This window comes from Meleagris gallopavo, chromosome 3 (genome assembly GCF_905368555.1).
Source record: "Meleagris gallopavo chromosome 3, MGAL_WU_HG_1.1, whole genome shotgun sequence".
Taxonomy (NCBI): domain Eukaryota; kingdom Metazoa; phylum Chordata; class Aves; order Galliformes; family Phasianidae; genus Meleagris; species Meleagris gallopavo.
Genome location: NC_139406.1, coordinates 69,696,329 through 69,716,062, shown reverse-complemented (window position 1 = coordinate 69,716,062; position 19,734 = coordinate 69,696,329). Strand labels below are relative to the sequence as shown.

Genomic DNA, 19,734 nt, shown 5'->3' with positions numbered 1-19,734 from the left:
CTGCCCGGGGGCCCCAAACGAGTACCCCTCACCTCGCACTGAGAGGCAGTTGCCCGGGGGCAGGGATGATTGGCGAGAACTCGGAACCCCAGCCGCCGGCAGGAGACTCCGGCTACCCCCGCCCAGGGCGGGAGGCCGCGCCGAGGCCCGCGGAGAGGGAGGGGAGCGCTGGGGGGGAGTGGCCGTGCCGGGCCAGCCCCATAAATAGCCCTCGGCGGGGCGGCGGCGGAAGGAGCCCTCGGAGTCGTCGCCGCCGCAGCCGCCGCCGACGCCGCCGTTGCCGCCGCTCCGGCCGCGGGCACAGTCAGCACCGCGGACAGCGCCCCCACTGAGCCCCTCCGCACCCCCATCATGACGGCGGAGACGCACCTGCAGGGCGTGGAGATCTCGGCCGCCCAGTTCTTCGAGATCTGGCACCACTACGACTCCGACGGTGACTCCTTTCCCCTTCCCGGGTTGGCGGGGGGAGGCTGGAGGGGGGTGTGCGAGGGGAAGGCTGGGGGTCCCACCACTCCCTGGCCGCCATCCCGCAGCTGGCACGGCTGGGGTTGAGGTCGGGAGAGAAGTGCGGGAGCAGCTCCGCCGGGAGAACACGGGCTAGAGATATCCCTGGCAGCGCTGAAGAGCGGAGAGAGTTTGGAGGGAGCGGTGACCGCAAGCGTAACTCTTTTCGTTGTAGGCAATGGGTACATGGATGGGAAGGAGCTACAAAACTTCATCCAGGAGCTGCAGCAGGCGCGGAAGAAGGCAGGCTTGGTAGGTTAACCTTTTGCCCCACTTTTTCCATCTCCTCTGGGAAAGAAGAGTTTTCTTGAGCAAACTCCAGTGTCCTGGTTCCTTCTTTGCTTTCACACAGTTCAGGCATTAGCCTCACAAGGCAGAGAAGTAGATGGGTTAGAAATAAGCAGGTTTTAAATGAAACATGCCCTCTGATTTGGAAAGGTGGTGTCAGGGGTGTCCGTTCAGCTGGAGAGCAGGTCTTGTTCACATCTCACCGGTCTGTGAGCTGGTACTTCTCAAAGGGCTTAACAAGAAAAGTCAGAAATGCATGGATATTATCCTTCTGTCATGCGTGGACTTTGTCCTATTGCAACCTGATCCAGATATGCACTGATACTTAAAAAAATAAATAAATTTCTTTTAAAAAGAGAGAGAAAATAGAAAAGAAAACCCAACTCTTCAAGTTAGTTGGGCTCTTTTAATTTCGTGCTTAATGGACAGTATGGGCTGAAATGCATTCCTGCCCCTTGGTGGTCAGTAAATAGATCTGCAGATGACTGCTAAACACTTTTTGCCCTTTGCCAGTGTTGCACACCAAGAATATGAGTACCAAATCCTGGTAGTTCAGATTGCTAATAGAAACAGCAACGTTTTTGACACTGTTGTCAAAGCAATTCTATGCATGAGCTATTAATTTTTTAATTACAAATTTCCTCCAAACTATACCCACTTGGGAAAAAAAAAGAGAGCGTGTGGAGAGGAGAGAAGGAGAAAGAGAGAGGAATGATTCCATGAAAAGATCTAAATTTAAATAGAAGTGAATCTTTTTAACAAATAAATTATGGGTTATCGGTTTCTAAAACAGGCTACTTAGCACCAAGTTCAAATACATAACATTACCAAGTCTATTCAAATCAATTTATGCTATAATACTTCACAAGTAACAGAAGGAAAAAAAAATAATTAGCCAATTAGCATGTGTGCTATCATTACTTATATTAAAAAAAAAACAAAACTCTGAATTAAGCAATAACCTTTCAATAACTTACTTTAATATTGCTGTAGATTTTAGAAGCAAATGAAAAAAAGAAAAAAAAAACAACAATCATACTCCTAAATTTTGTGGAAAATCTTCTTGTGCTTATCTTCTTAGTAATTCTATGAGTGCAGACTTCACTCACTTGAAAATCTGTCTCCCAGCAATGCCTCATTTTTACAATCTTATTATCAGTTAATTCTTACAGCAATTGCTGTAGACACTCATTTTCATGAGTGTTAATAAGAACAAACTAAAATTTCAAAAAGCCTCAAAAACCCATACAGAAAATTGGTTTTCAGAGGGAATAGGTGTGGTTTTTTTTCCTTTCTTTTTTTTTTTTTTTTTTTGCACAGAAAAACTAAGTACAACTTCTGTGCTTTTCAGATATTATAATAGAAAATATCTCTTTTCTGTACAGAAGTGAAGGAAACTTACGTTTGTGTGTTAGAAGGAAGATACTAAAGCCTGTTTATATTTAGTATCAATGGCATTGTCAGTAGAAATGCTGACAGTATTTAGGAATTTGAAAAATGAATTAGAAACTTAAAATACTAGTTACTTTAAAATCAGAATCTTTTCTCTCTGAAAAGAAGTGTGCATCTCTTACAAATAGAGCTTGCTCAAAGTAACACAGAAGAACTTTGCAGAACTGTTCTTGTCTGCTACATTTTGTCATTCATTCTGTTTTTTGAGTAACCTCTCCCTGTATCTCACATTCTGCTTTGAAAATACTCAGGAGCTTAATTAAGCTTTCTTTTGCCAATTCTCTGAATCAAGCCTGGTTTTGGGGTGTTCTTTTGAGAAGAGCAATTCACGTAAGAAACATCAAATTTGGTACATGGTTTATTGGCTCTGCCTTTGGTAGATGTTACCTTGACCTCTGAATTTCTTTTCTGGATTATGGATATATGTCATTTTAGGTTTCAAATCTAAGCTGATTCTTGGATTTGAAAGTTCATTTGCCAAACAATATCTCATTAGTTCATCTCTTGTCTCATGGGATGCTAATTCAGTAGCTTTAAATTTCTTTTCTTTTGCCAGAAGGGACACATTGAGAAACTAGTGTAAGTTATATGTCATTTCCTTGTCTGTCCTTCCCTTAACACGCCAAAGCTTCTTTGTCATCATTAACTTCTGTATTTCAAGTCACTTTTCTGCTCACTATTTTTGAAATATTCAATTATGCATTCTTCATAGCTGGATTTTACATCAGTCATGCCATATGCATTAAAGAATCACATTGATTCTGTCATTGAATAGGATGGTTTAACATTTCCAAGTATTATTCCCAGCTACAGAGAGCTGTTCTAATTATGTTCTAATTCTAATCTTTTTATTAATCCACACAGTAAGCCTGTACTACTTTCACAGTTGCTTTTCCTAAGATGGAGCAATAGCATGCAACTTGATTGCTGTTAACCCCATTGCTGGAACTGCCAGCACTCCAAAGGATAGAGGTGTACTGGGTTTAAGGGCTTCGACTTTTCTGTGGTCACACTGTGTTTTCACTTCATGCATTGTGGTAGATAGTGATTTGATCTGCATACTTTCAGACAGTATGAAAGAACTGACACTTTTTTAAAGATAAAAACTGTATAAATATATAGACAGAGCTTCCATTTGCTGTGCCCTACTTTTTATGCAATACATTCTCTAAGTGTGCCAGTTACGAGAAGAACCTGTGGAGTGTAAATGAGTGACACAGAAGTCAGTAGAGGGTTGATGAGTGGATCTTGGAAAGTTACTCCACATCTGTTAACTCACTTTCTCTGCATATGCAGATGAAGACAGTATTTCTCAATATTCCAATATTAATTCCAACATTTAATAGGTGTTTATGAATGCAGTCATGTAAGCGCTTCTGTAGTGCCATCTATCCTTACATTTCAAAAATCATCCCAAAACAGAGCTGTTTTTTCTACAGCTCCTCTTGGTTGGGTAAGTGACTCTTAAGCTTTAGGAGGGGAGATGAAGGTGCGAAATTTCCTAACTTCAAGCGTTAAGCTACTACACTTGATTAAGTTTAAACAAGTTTTTTGATTTGTATTCAAATACAACACGTATTTGAATAACATGACTTGCAAGATTTGTCAGCTACCTCAAAAGCAGCTGAAGTGAGCACCAAGAAAAAGAAAAACTCCTTCTGGACTATGTACTAGGATGAGCATCCTGTTTCATTTAGCCTCTGTGCAGCTATGCCTCCTTTAGTGGCTGAACACTGTTTGGTACTGTGGAGGTGATACTAGAAGAATTAGCAAAATATTTAATAAGGACTAATTAAAATCCAGGTGTCTAAATTCTCCATTCCAACTGCTAAACAAACTTGTGCCCACTTTGGGATCATTAAATGAGAGGTGACATTGAACTGCATTGTATTAATAACTACATCTCTAATTAAAGCTGTGCAAATTACTAACCTGCCATGGATGACTTTGACATAAATAGGATACTAGGCCACGATTGTATCATCTATAAAGAACTGACATTTAAGTTAGCATTTGAAGTTGAAATTTGGGACAAACTTCAACAGACTTTATACAGCTGATAGTTCCTGTGTCTCCAGTGAGAAATTCACTTAGGTCCTATATAATCAGAACTATTATAGCAACTAAAACTTTAATTTCTAATAACAGCTATATCTTCATCTATAAGCATAGAATTTTCCATTATTTTAATATAGCTGTAGTTCTGATTCTTGCTGCATGGTTTTACTAACTCGGTCTAATAAGAAATACAAGGAAAAATAGAAGTTTAATCTGTAGTGAAAGTTGATGGCAGCTCATAGCAAGGCAAAGCAAGTCCAGTTGAAGTGTCAAATCAGGTGTATAAATATTCATCCTGAGGCTGGCACCTTTGCCGTAGCAAAAGCTGAAGATAGTGTAGCAAAGGCTGAAGATAGTAGTTGAGTACAAATGTATAGTAGGAGACATAATTTATACAAGAAACAATTATGCTGGCTTTATTATGTCAGATTTAAGGTGCTGCTCAAAGCTGTCTCTCTCCCAGGCCTTCTCTCTCTTACTTACAGCAGTGACGTTTGGATTCTGTTTTCATGATAACTACATACTAAACAGTGAGGAATATGATATTCTGATTAGTTATTTTAGGGCTAAAATAGCATCCATTGTTCAGGTAAAATCAGCTCACAGATGAGCAAAGGCCATATTGGTATTCAGAGGTATTGTACTGAAATGTTTCTTATTTTGAAGGATTTTGCATTGCCTTCAGTTTTGTCATTTAATAATGAAAACTGAGAAAACAGATTAATAATTATCCATAAACTTCACTGTCATCTTCTCAAACAAAAGAGCTGTTATACATATCTTCCAACGCATCTGTCTTCTCAATTTCTTTATTCTGTAAACCAAAATAGGAGTTCTAAGTATTTAGAAACCAATCACTCACGTTGACTATAATATCACCCCTTAGGAAGTAAAATTTATCACAATGATGTTATCTATCCTAAAAAAAATTATTGAATTTCATTTCAACTTGAGAAATCTAGCTATAATTAAGTGTAAATATTTAATCAAATGTAGTAAATTTATTGACAACTAATGGAATATTTAAGTACTTTGCATACATTTCTCTGCATCTGAAAAATATTGATTCTCTCATTGTAACTTTACAGGACTTAACACCTGAAATGAAAGCTTTTGTGGACCAGTATGGCAAGGCTACTGATGGAAAAATAGGAATTGTTGAGGTAAGATAGTCACCCTATAATAAATGACTAACACGTTTACTTATAGAAAATACACTTAGCACAGACCAGTATGGGCATATTTGTAAAAATGTTTGGATTTTTAGTAAAACAGAAAATTTCTTTCTCTAAGAATCTTTAGTGTTTTTTTCACTAATGATTTTTTTCCTTACCCAAAAGCAAAATATTCCTTACCCTTTGCCAGGTATTTCACTATTTCATTTAACTTTGCATACTTGATTCAGTATAAATAAACATCAATAGCAATGCAGTTTTCCTGTAAAGTAGCTAAAAGCTCTATTTTAGAAATTTAAATTGTGAAAGGTAAATATGATTTATCTCTTCATATGATTTTGAACTAACACTCTGTCACCACTCCTGTAGTTAGGTAACTTGTAAGTGAATGTAGTTGGGCAGTCACTAGGTAGTCAATGCACATATGTGGTAAAATAGGATGTTAATCATGGCAAACTTAAACAAAATTTTAAGCGTAGTTGTAATCCAGCCCTCAGGTTTCTTTAACCAAATCTGAAGCAGAATATTTCCATTCCTTTCTACCACTTTCTAAAGAGAACAAAGATGCAGTCAGCCAACCTTTTCTACACTTGCAGACTCTCAACAATCGTATAATTTAGATGACTTTCTGGGAAGTAGGGAACCATTGTATTTTCTCATGCTTTCATTGTTCAGTGCTGCAAATCGGAGAGTTCATTGGGTTACAGCTTGAGAAATCACTATTTCAAGCCTAAGTCTACAACTCATTTATGTCACATTGAGTGCAGTAAAGACTGCAGTTTTATTATTAAATGTGATTATTATTTTTTTCTGATAGTATGAAATATGATCTAAGAGAGCTAATTAAGAAACAGCTGAAAGCAAGCCAGGTCTGCAAAATTTCTACAGTGACCAACCTTGGGTCAGTAGCTATTTTTAAAATAGAAGACTGATTCGAGTCTGTAAAACTCTAATCAGTAGGATGTATCACTAGTGATTTAGTACATCATTTCAGGATATCTTTCCTCCTCAGTCATGTGTTTGAATTGAAAATACTTACGTATACGAAAGCATAGCTATGACTAAATTATGGAAACACAGTTTCTTTTACTTGCGGCTATAAGCAAATTTAAAAATGCATCTTTTGACAATACTTAGCATTACAAATTATTTTTTTGCTAACAACTGCTTATTCGTTTATTATTGAATAATCCCATTTAATTCAGTACTTTTGAATTGTGTAATAGCAAGCATTATGCAAGAAGAATAAGTAGACAGTGCCTGCAGTGACTGTTGTTCTTTACTTAGGGAAGATAACTGAGAGTTTTGCCTTTCAAGTTCTATTTCTGATTGTACTATTGACTTAATGCGTAAAGGTGAGCAAATCCCACAGGGCCTAATATGGTAAGGTGCTTACCATCTCCAGTGAGCTGCCAAGCATACTCAGCATCCACTGAAGCCACTGAATAATGACAGCACTCAGTCCAGTGACTGAAGGAACTCTCTCCCTTAATATAGCAGTTTCCTAACCCAATATCTATATTTTATTTCACTGACATCAGCATGAAGCTTGATTTGGAAAGTGCTGATGGGACTCAGCCTAAGTTTTACAAGCAGTATGATGTTAAAGTTGCTATTTGGACTTGATTCTCCTTCCTTATAAATAAGAATGCCCAGTAATTCCAGATTGTTCCCAATTTACATAATACAGTAAGCACATTTTTTTCTGAAATAAAGAAGTATGAATGTTGTTTAAAAAAATTTATATGTAAATGCATTTGGATTCCCAGCCATCAGACTGTATACCCCAGCAGCTGAAGGAAAATGTCTTTCACATAATGAGTTTTGTGGGCTGAGGTAAAGAGGAGACCTGGGTGGCTTCATAGAGGAAGGACTGGATTTTCAGTTTGGTGCTCAGATTAAATGTCAGCTTTGTCTTTGGAAGCACCCTACACTTAGTCCTCTAGGTCTTAGCCAACATTCACAAGCTAAATGCAGATCCAGACCTCTATACTTGCTTATTATTTTGTAAGAGACCTTTCTTTCACTTTTTGTGTTCATTCCGGCCAATGCTTGGACTAAAATGTAGATGTGGAACATGGATTTTTGAGACTCGGGACAGTAGTAATTCCACATTCACATCCTTTGACACTTGGTTCTGCCATAAAAATAACTACTTACTACTGTAAAATATTATTTTTACTCCCATTCTCCATTATAGGATTTTGAGAAGAAAATTCGCTGAATTATACAAAAAGAACTTAATTACCAACATTTATTTAAAGAATGATTTCTAGAAAATAGTTTTTATATTGTCTTAATACTGAGAGTATTTTTTTCTGCTAGGTAGCCTATAAAGATCTACCTCAGCCTGTAGCTGAGAGAGAGTTAAGTCAAGCTTGGGCTTTGTTGTTGTCCTCTCTTACTCACGAAAGCAGTGGGGTGCACAGAAGTACTGAGTTGCTGCCATGTGTGGGAACTTGTAGCATTCAGACACGCTCACAGGGTCCCAGTATGTCCTTCCTCACCAAGAAGTCAAACAGCAGATTCCCATCTTTCCTCTCTATAGCAGTGACTAGGAAGTTCCCTATCCCTTAATAGTGCAGAGTTCCCAACAAGAAGCAGTCTAATGCTGTTGATGTAAAAGCTACGAGAACTGGATTTCTCTTTAGCTGTATTGTTTGCATTATGCTAGAGGGTACTAAAGAAGGAAGCCAGGAAAGACTTGTGATGGGAGTCCAAGCTAATATTGGATATTGAGCTACTGCTCAGTAGCAGTAGTGTAGTGTAAAAGCCTGTGCTTTTCTCTGCATGTGACCTACAAAGGGCAGGAAGTGCAGTTTAAAATGTGGCAATTTTCTTCCAGAGGTAATATATTCTGTGCCTCATACCCAGTTTGGTACTGCTAGTAAGCTGTTCATGATTCTTTGGAAAGGTCCCACTGTCATAAGCAGTCTCTTCCCCAAACTATGTGTTTTTATCAGTTCTTCCATTCAGTGTTTGCTGTTGAGCAGCACTGCTGATTTACTCCAAAAGTCAGAGCCTCCTCTCATGGGAGAAATAAGGAAAATTTTCCATAAATCAGTACTAACTTCCACATATTTAGCTGCTACACCTATATGAATGCATACTTATCCATACATTATTTGCTATTTATAATGGAGTAGATTTCAAAAGCTGCTGACAAAAACACATTGTTTAAGTTGATTAGATTTGCAATTCAGCCATTTAGCAAAAGCACTCAAAACACTGATGCGTTTGGCAGTCTGTAATCAGTGGCTCTGTTCTGTAAGAAGAGTACTTTGACTTGTGTTTTCAGTTGTACAAGTACTCAATGAATATGACTGACTTCTTAAACAGATAATTTTAGAGAAACTAGAGATCTGTTTCCATCCTCCTGTTGTGCCTATAAAGTGAGAGGGAGAGCTGAAGTCACCTACAGTACCATGGGAACCCCCTAAAAAACCTAAGCAGTTGGGTGATAGCACTAAATAAGGCAATAGCAAAACAAGAAATCTGAGCATGTGAAATGCATGCACAGAAACAAAAATGTGAATACAAATTTTAAGATGGGGATACAGGAAGTCTGCAGATGTCATTTTTCATAAATAATGTAGCTAAGATATCTTGCTTTCCCTGTTTTCTCTTCCTAGTAAGCACAGCTGGTCTATTCTTCAAGTTAAAAGTTTTCTCTAATCAAAAAATATTTCATACATTTTAAGCACAGAAAAAGAAATATTGGGCTTTTGTTAAAAACAAATCATGATTTTACATTAAATTATATAGCATATTCTCCATCTTCTACATTTGTCACTTGTCAAAATTGTGTTATAGTAAATGAACATTTTCAAAAATCAGTACAATAATGTCTGATTTTAAAAAAGCCTTTTGTAACACAGACATTGGAAAAAAAACACCCCTGATTCTGTAGGGCTAAAAGTAGTTTTGATTTCCTTCTGATATTTATAGCTCTTCTTGAACACATTTCTGGATCTGACAAATGATGGCTGGTTTTCATTTCCTTGCCCTACCAAATTTCAAATACTCTTTTTTTTTTTCTTCTTTTCTTTTTTTCTGGTTTATTTTTCTGCTTTCCTTACACACAGGTTCCTGCCTCTTCTTCCTCATATTCGGTATCTATTAGTGATTTTTATTCCTCACTTTCTTAATTTTCATGGTCCTTCAAACTCATCCGTTAAACATCTTTGTTTCATGCTTTCCCTTTCACACTGATTCTGAGGTTTTCACCACAGATCCTGACTTTGAATAGGTCAATTTTTTTCCTTTTTCCTTCAGTAAACTGCTGTTTCATTGCCTTCTCTCAGACCTCACTTCTATTTGACTTGGATGAATATGAAAAAGCTGCAGGCCAGAAGCCTTTCAGAGGCATCATCCAGATATTTGGGCTTATGGGATGTAGGTTCTTGTGAGGCCACACTAGGACAGTAGGACCACGAAGAATTTCACATGCTTTTAAAAGTGTCATACTCATTCAAAAGCTCATCTGGCCTAATGGAAAATCAGAATTTAATTTAATTTTTTAAAATCTGTCACAGCTTGCTCAGGTGTTGCCGACGGAGGAGAATTTCCTGTTGTTCTTTAGGTGCCAGCAGCTAAAGTCAAGTGAAGACTTCATGCAGGTAGACTGTGAAAATTTTCCTTCTGTAAAATAATCAAAGACCTGATTGCCATAAATTCATTATCAAATCATCTGATTGCAGACATGGAGAAAATATGACAGTGACCACAGTGGCTTCATTGATTCTGAGGAACTTAAGGTAAGCTGATACTAATGAGTGTGCACAAAATGAGATTTGAGATTGGATTATGGACATTGGATCTGTTTGTTCGTACTCATTGGTGCGTATTTTTGCATTTCAGACATGACTGAAAGCAATATGATTAGATGGTGTTTTTATCACCAGTAAATCATTTAAAGTGCATCTCTAATCTGATAAATGTTTCTAAAAATGTGGTTTAACAAATGAATATTTGTCTCAAGTGACTTGAGATGGCTGATGCTCTGGCTGAGAAGTAGGAAAGATTATTTCTGTCCTGGGAAACCAGACAGTCCTGTGTAAGACACACCGTTCTTCTCAGAGGCTGTTTAGGGTAGGCTGGTTTTGTGATGTTGTTTGTTTTGTGTGTGCGTGGTTTTTTTTTTCTTTTTTTCCTATGGGCATAATTACTATTAATCATTATGCTACTGGGCAGCTTGTGCTCTCTCAAGTATCATAAAACTTGTTCAGTTTCCACTGTGCTACTGTTAACACAACTGGAATTTTCTTGCCCATGCTCAGCTAACTTGGTGGGAGTTAGCTATCAGTTTTAAAATGCATAAAAAGGGCAGAATCATTCCATTAATCATCTCAGTCCTAGAGAATTAACAAAACTTGAAACTAGAATGATTTACTCTTGTCGTAAAACTAACATAAATTTGTAGGTGCTGAATCATAGTTGCAGGACTACAGAATGGCTGAAGCTGACAGGGTCCGTCTGTCCCACCTGTGCTCCAGCAGGGACACCCAGAGCAGGGGGCCCAGGCCCATGGCCAGGTGGCTTCTGAAGGTCTCCAGGGAGGATTATCCACAGCCTCTGGGCATCCTGTGCCAGTGCTCCAGTAATGCACAACACAGAAGTTCTACCTGCTACCCAGAGGGACCTCCTGTGCTCCAATTTGTGCCCATTGCTTCTTGTCCTCTTTGCACCCTTCCTTCACATATTTATAGACACTGATGAAATTCCCCTGTGTCTCCTCTTCTTCAGGCTGAATAATTTGAGCTCTCTCAGCCTTTCCCCATAGGAGAGCTGCCATATACAGCAGATTGAGTAGAAAGGAGCCTTTTTCCACAGTTTGGTTGCTGTAGATTATATTCAGAGTAATCAAAACCATTCATAGCAAGAGACTTAGCAGTGTTTATCCATCTAGTTTGGATTATTTTTTTCAATTTATTCCTTTTCCCTTCTTCTTTGAGTTTTGTACGCGTATGGCACTTGCCAAGGAATCCTCTTCAATGTAGCCCGCAGACAGACAAGCCCATTCTTCTGCTGCCTGCTCACAGCACATTGGTGTATCAGAAGTTGTCACAAGTCACAAGTAGGAGGAGACCAAACATGCAGCTCTTGATAACTCTCCAGTTGTTAGACAGTTCTTTACAGACTGTTGCCAGCTGCTATAATTTAAAACGGACTTTAAAAAGGCAGGGCTGACTTAGGAATAGTTGAACTAAGAAATTTTAACTGGACCCCTAATGGTCCTATCTCTCATGTGCTATGAGATCTGAGAGAAACAAGTCTCTGAAAAAAGACATAATTGTGAAATTTTAGTTTTAGGAATAATTGATATTTTTTGCCATGCCCAAACATTTTAAATATTTGCTGTGTAAGGAATACACCTACTTAATTACTTTCAAAGAGCAATTAAGGTTGGAAATGAGCAAAACTTTCCATCAACAATACTGGCAGTGGAATATGTTGTCTCAGGAGGAGTCAGATTCTCCATCACTGCATATTTGGAAATGGTTTGGCAACAGCTCAGATCAGATAATGGCATGGAAAATTTAAGTGTAGATGATCTTGTCACAAGACATTCCAATGGACAGGTTAGCCCTATTTTCCATGAAAGCACATAAGATTAAACATATTTCTGTAGTAATGTCCATTTACAAAATTTCAGCTGTACTCCTTGTAACAATCTTGTAATTGCAACCTCTGCATGGGTAGAATCGATATTATTTTTTTTTAAATAAAAATGGCTGTCATTCAAAATATCTGATTAGAAAGCCACAGGATGCCACATCCAATTCTCATTAAAAAAAAAAAAAAATCTAGCGAAATTGGCCACACAGATTTTAAGTATGAGGTGAGAGGGAGTAACCAGCATCAGTTACTGCCACAGGCAAGGAGGAAAATGATTAATCATTGATCTTTTCTGTAACATTGTTCCTATGTTGTCACCCAAGTTTTCCAAGGAGTCTCAAGGTTAGTTGGTTTACTGATTAGGAAGAAGTATGCTTGAGAGCCAAGCCATTTCTTCCAAATTCACATTACAACAAATATCATACAATGTATAATGCTTTATGAAATTGTGTAGTATAGTTGAAATGATCATAAAGAAACTGTTACAGACCTAACTGTTAATTGCTACGCCTTTTCTTACTTATTTTGAACTGCAACAATAAAAATTAAATTGGAAGTAGTATTTCCCATTACTTTAATTTGAAGTTAGCAAGTCAAGCATTTTATACCATAGATAAAAACTCACCTGTTACATTCTCTTTATTCTAACAGAGTTTCTTGAAAGATTTATTACAGAAAGCAAATAAGCAGATTGAAGACTCAAAGCTAACAGAATATACAGAAATAATGGTAAGAATCTACAAAGGCATATTTTGTCAAGACTGTGTTTATATTCAGCTGCTAGAAGGTTCCAAATTACTGGGGCCCCGCTAAGTCATAATGAGGACAAATGAGGCTGCTGTGTCATTGCAGCACAGAGATGACATCAAGCAGTGCAAGTACTCCTGTAGCTGTGTAGTTTTCAGTGCTGCTACAAAAATGCTCAGGAATTTTGAACCTTCTTGGTGCTTATTAAACAGTAGATCCTGTCACAGTGTGGTGCAAAGAACGTTCCCCTGTTTTACTTCCCCATTCCATTAGGGGTAAAACCAAATCTTCAGAGTTCATAGGACAAAAACTGTGCTTTTCATAAGACTAATTACATTATCATACTTTGATCAAATTAATTTGAGACTACTTTGTATATTTTCCCTGCTTGCAGTGTTTGTCTCTTGTCCTAAAAGCCATCAATGCATGATGGATTCTTAACAGATTTACAAGCACCACACTCTTCTCACTTCCTCTGTGTAATTATAAAAGAATAATTTAATATTTTTAATATGCACCACAACCAAACTGTCACCTCTCTGGCCTTAAATCAACTATTTCCTTGGGGCATTCCTTCTATCCACCACTACTGTGTTACATGGTATAGACAACTATTGGCATCTGAATGGAAATTTCAAGATGAAAAAGACTCAGAACTCTTGTTTTCATGAAATTTCTAACACTGTACTTTTGTTTTCCCAGTTTGGTTTTATCCCAAAATATTTTAAGCCATCAAAAACATGCTAGGTTTTTGATGCAAGCACTCGAAGTGACTTGAAGTCTGAGAATGGTTGATCAAAACTTGTTTCTTTCCTGACAGAAGTCTGCTGGTTTGTTGTACTAGTACAAGCAATTTACCTAAATTTACCTTTAGCAATTGTCACTGTTTATTCCCTGGTGAAGATAAAACACATATCCTGTTCATTGAAAGAGCTTTCAGACCTTCATATTAAAGTGCCTCTGCAGAGAGACACATTGACACAGAATTAAGAGCTATAAGAACTTTTAAAGCCAACACTTCCATAATCTCCCCAGAAACTCAGAACTAAGACTAATGGAAAACATACAGCATCCAGAAGCTGCAGGCAAGCACAGCCAGCTACTAACAACCTATCAAAATAATTGACTTTACAGCTCCTACTGCTTATCTCCTCCAAATGTAACTCCTTCATGTGAAATGCATGCAAAGCAGATGCTTTTATACAAGGAAGGGAGGTGTTAGAAGGAGCTAGGGTGTTATACAGAAATAAATGTTTATAGAATTGGTCTCTTTTCAGTTCCCCATTGCCATTCATTGTATATTAGAAAAATGAAAATGAGTCTTCTTTCGTGGCATTATTTCTGTGTTTGAAAGGATGTACACTTACCTTGGTACACAGCTCAACTTTTCCTCTTATCTAAAAATTACATCTGGAATTACTGTGATTGAAAGTGATGGGATGAGTGTGGGTGGTGGTGTTTGTTTTCAGTACAATGCCTAAAAATGCTTTGTACAGTTTGCTGCTTTTGTGTCTCTTACACAGCAAAGGCAAAATACTATTTGAAAGTAGAAAAATTGAACTGTATAGACAGAAAAAATGGGAGAGGAAGCTCCATGCAGGGATAATATCTCCAGCTACTTCTAATAACAAATATATGCAGCAGGAGCACATCTTTTCAAGGGCTAAATGGAAAGCATTCTAAAGCAATATGATGATTAAGAGTGATTAGAAGTAGTATTTGCCTGTTTTGTCAAATTTTATATATTTTTATTCCTACAATTTGATTACAATTATTTGCAGACACTTGATTTCCCATTTTTATACTACCAATAAAATGTCTACTGCACCTCTTCAGTCTTTTCTTGAAATATATCACAGAAAAAGAATGCAATCTTTACATACTTAAGCCCAGCAGTCAATTGAATGAAATGTCCTAATGAAATTTCCTAAGAAATTGAATGTCTGGAATTCTGTTGAACTTTACCTGACTATTGTTCCAGCCCTATGAAAGGAGAATAATGATGCTATTATTATATCATGGCATGAAGTAAAAAGTAAAATGTTATCATGTCAACACTTCTATCTTATAAATAATTCAAGCACATCTTATATGGGACATTCATCACTCTAGGCAGGTTAAGACCTACCTTAGAGTAGATTAATCAAAATTGTTCATCTGGTTTCTTATCAGGCTTTTGCAGTAGAATTAATTACTATAAATTATTCCTTCCGCACTTTAAAGACATGTATTACATGGCAAATGAGACAGTTTAAAACCTGGGGCCATCACTTCAGTGTTAAATAAAGGCTAAATTTCATTAAGTTTGTTTTCCAAATAAGTGTTTTCTTTACTATGTTAATTAATTGCAATTAGTAATGTAAAAATATGTACTCTTTCAGCTCAGGATGTTTGATGCAAATAATGATGGAAAGTTGGAGCTTACTGAACTAGCCAGGTATGCCTCTTGTCTCTTTTCAGAACAAATACTATATACTAATTACAGTAAATATGTTGACCTTTGTTTTTTGTCTCCAAAGGCTACTCCCAGTACAGGAAAATTTTCTTATTAAATTTCAGGTAAGAATTCATTGTCTTGTGGTTAAACTGTTAATATTACACATACTCAGTGTCATAAATGGATTTTTTTTTCTTTTTGGTGTTTAGGGTGTCAAAATGTGTGCAAAAGAGTTCAATAAAGCCTTTGAGATGTATGATCAAGTAAGTCTTTAAAAAGCCTTTTTAGTAACTAATTAGTTTAATGGCACTTGTTTTCTGAATTTGGGGAAAACCTCTGAAAAGAAGAACAAATGCTTGATGTTCTCTTTAATGCTATTTTTCAGGATGGCAATGGATATATAGATGAAAATGAACTTGATGCACTACTGAAGGATCTCTGTGAAAAGAACAAAAAGGTAATCCCAGAGGGCTTTTTTCCCCTTAGAGATTAGATTTAATTTGGATTTTAAGGACACTTTAATCCACCCAATTAAGATAAATATAGAACTTCTAAGTCATAATTCCTGAAGTCAAGGCACAACTAAAAATCTTGGCAGAAGTCATAGCAGTGTAAAGCCTTCACTAAGGGAATTGTGATTACACAGCAACACTTTCAAAAGCTTGCTTATGAGGCATCAACTAGCAGCAGTCTAACACATGCCTATAACACGGATCATGTAAATATGCAACAACATCTTCAATGTGTTACTGTTAGAAAGGCTGAGAACATTTATTTTTTTTTTCCCCTCTTTATTTTCTGCTATTGGCAGCAAACTTGTTCATGCTGGTAACTAAACAGGATTATAAAGCATTATCTGTTCTTTAAATAGGAATTAGACATTAACAACCTTGCGACATACAAGAAAAGCATCATGGCCTTGTCTGATGGAGGAAAGCTTTACCGAGCAGAACTGGCTCTTATTCTCTGTGCTGAGGAAAATTAAAACTCTTCTCTCATGTCCACTTAACTAGTGATGTATTCTATCTACACGATAACTGTGCACTATAAGGGAGTAGGCTGTATTTTTAAACTGCATATAGAAAATTAGCCAGGATGTGTGGCACATTCCTTTAAGTTTGTTTCTATACTGTTTGTAATGTACAGTTTTTGTAACAATAAGATTGATAAAGAGAATGTCTATGTTTGGGCCAGTCTGTATATTCAAAAGAAACTAAAACATGTTGGGGTTGGCTTTTTTTTTTTTTTTTTTTTTGCTTTCATGAACATGCCTGAAAAAAAGTTACGCCTGCCGTTGTTGTGGTTACCATATCCTTTGACACTTGCAACATTTTTCCTTGTTGATCTACATAACAAAAGGTCTAGAAATCTCTTTTCCACTCACAACTACACTTTTTTTTTTTTTTTTTTTAAATATATGATACAAATTTAGAAGAAATATGATTTAGGTTGGAATAAGAAAAAGAAGTAGGCATGTCTACACTCCAAAAGTTACCAAGAAATATTTCCAGTTGTCAAACCATCCACTTACAGGTCTGTGCTCTCTGTAATTTTTCAACTACTCTTCTCATTATGAATTCAAAGTATATAGAGGAAGCATTTATCTGGGATAGATCTCCACGCAGTAGTTGACAAAAATATACTGTTCTCAATCTTGCTGTTTAACTTTACTGAATTTAAACATAGGCACTTCAGAAACAAATGCCTTTAATCTGTCTTGGAATCCTGGCTAAGTGACAGATAGCATAGTTAATACAGAGATTAACATATGATATTATAAGTGTACCTTTCATGACTATTGCTGTGTCAGAGAATATGACAATCCATTTTCTAAACTATTTTCACATTTTGCAGGTTATATTATTCTAGTAAATTGCTGTTTTTACATCATATTCCGTGTAATCTATGATTAAATTTAATATCCTAAGACTATTGTTGTCTAGTTTGTCTATCTCCTGGATGTTCTTTTCTGTATCATGTAAAGGACAAAACGATTATTTTGAAAAATTGTGCCTCCTTGGATCTTACACCGAGTTATTAATCTGTAATAATACCAATAAAAGTTAACACTAAAATAAACAAAAGATCTAGTAAAGATTTTATAACAGTTAAGTAATTCAGTTTACCCATGTTCTGCTTTCTATTAAGCTAGAAAGGTATTTTTTTAAATGTGAAATGTAGTATGGAACAAGCTCTTCCTTCCTTTTTTTTTTTTTTTTTGGCCTGGCTTTTTTACTTTACACCATCTTTGTACCAGCACTTCTATGAACATCCAGGCCATCGCACACAGTATATATTGGTGTCGGAAGGACATTGGGCTGTGTCTTAAAGTCATTAAATCTGTGTTGCTTCCATACACAGAAAGCTGTTTCAGAAGCAGGTTAGAAGATTAGCTTTATATAACTTCTCAAATGCATCTCTTACTTAACAAGCAGAAGGAAATGCATTTTATTTGAAATGTATCTCAAGCAATGAGGCTCAGATCCTCCAAGATTATTTTGGCACTCAAATCCCACTGAAATTAATCCGTGACCTCAGGTGAACTCAGGCAACTAAATGCCATTTCAGAAACAGCCCTAAGGCCCCAGGCTCCCTCAGCCTTGGCCTTGGAATGTTATGGAGTGCAGGATGGGGCCTTGCTGAAGAAAGGCACAAAAACTGAAGTGAAATTAATTTAGCTCATTCCCATGGCTTTACTCCCACTCCACACAGTGATTTAACTTCTCACCTGCTTGTTCGCTCTATGCAATGTGAAATACAATTGTATATGTAAAGTGAAGGAATAGTGAATAGATTATCTGCCTATCAGTACAATAAATGATTGATATTGTTCATCTTGTGCAGTTGAAACCCTGGATTTTGCCTTATTTTAACATTTTAACAGTGTAAATGTTAAAAAAAAAAAATTGTATGCAAAATATGATGTAACATGACTGTTTGCTGAAATCACTACAGTGGAAGATAAAGTGCTTTGACAAAAAGTCATCACAGAAATTGAGATATGCGTTCCTGAGCATGAGCAAAGTTACTTGTCAAAGGCTTGTTCTGAAGTCATGCTGCTCTTACCACTGTTGGCAATTTTCTCCCTCCATACAACAAAGCTACCTGCAGAGCGAATGTTTCTTCCAGTATGTTCTCATGAATAAAACTTGGATTAAAAGACAATGATTTAACAACACCATTCTAAAAAAGACGTCTATTACATGAACAGCTAAATTTATAGCAAATACAGCTAAGTCTGCTGTAAGAACTCCATATTTTCTAATCTCTTCAATGCTCCTGGACAGCTCTCAGAACTGTCAGGGTTGGGACTGAACAAGGGCTAGGTCAATAAGAGAGGCAACACTGAGGAAGACTGCAAGCTTCTTTCTTCTGGCAGGCATTCAGTAAAACAGATTTTCTAATCATTTTACAGTAGAAGGCAGCAAAAGTTTCCTAATTCTCAAAGAAAACAAAAATCTAGTAACCATTTGGCCCTTTTAAAAATATTTGACATTATAAATGCCACTTCTGCTAATGCAAACCTTAATTATCCAGACATCCCATTAGCCTCACCTGATTGCAAGTCATCAAATACTGAAGCTTTGATATAATTCACTGCCTGCTATAGAGAAGAGCAAGAGAAGTTTCACTGATGATTTTATCAAGAGCAAACACAAGCTTTGAAGCAAGTGATTTAGCTTTCATTCTCTGCTGCACATTTCTATCCTGAAAAAATCATGTTCACAGCGTCGCTGCTGTGGTCTAATCGCCACAGATCGCAAATTAGGAAATCACGCATCTTTGCAAAGAATATCCTAGCAAGCTTCAGAAAGTTCTCAGCAGCATATTCCACACTGTGGACATGTCAAATAGAGATCGGAGCCAGCAGCACTTTTACACAAAATGAACCTCGTCTCACAAAATACTGATACACTGCTGCTAGAACTCTACATTCACTAGGACTGTTTATTCCATTAAACAACATTAGCTTTTTCTGATTAATTTCCACTTGTTATCTTGTGCATTCATACTAAGCCCTCAAACTGCAATCGCTACATGTAGTCACTGGTAGTTGAGGTGTAGCAAAATCCACACGTACTTGCAATGTCAACAAGAAGGTTCAGAATTCATACATATGCACCTAAATATATGTGGCCTGAATTTATGTATTGCAGAGCGTTCCCAAACCCCTCAGAAATTAACTGAAATTCTTCTGCACCAATTAAAAGCAGGCAAAGCACTGAAATCCCAAAGATCATTTTATTTTAATGCACATTAAATTATCACAAGAAAGACTGGGATTTTTACCTAGGCTGGAGTGACGTTCCAAATTTACTCACTACAACACAAAATTGCTCCATGGATAAAGGTAAAAACTTGTGCTTCACTGACTTGTGAATGTTATCAGCATGCAAAACAAACAAAAAAAATCATATATTTTTTGAGTCAGAAGGGACCCACAAGGATCGTGGA

General features: G+C 36.9%; 1 protein-coding gene across 1 annotated transcript; it reads left to right on the top strand.

Moving 5' to 3' along the window:
* The first annotated feature begins 214 nt into the window (after positions 1 to 214).
* On the top strand, positions 215 to 18,129 carry CALB1 (calbindin 1). Its single transcript, XM_085221384.1, has 11 exons — positions 215 to 433; positions 680 to 756; positions 5,391 to 5,465; positions 10,013 to 10,096; positions 10,178 to 10,234; positions 12,747 to 12,824; positions 15,224 to 15,279; positions 15,362 to 15,401; positions 15,489 to 15,542; positions 15,665 to 15,736; positions 16,151 to 18,129. Exons 1-11 carry the CDS (start codon positions 352 to 354, stop codon positions 16,262 to 16,264), a joined length of 789 nt encoding a protein of 262 aa, XP_085077510.1. The 5' UTR covers positions 215 to 351; the 3' UTR covers positions 16,265 to 18,129.
* The last annotated feature ends 1,605 nt before the right edge of the window (positions 18,130 to 19,734 follow it).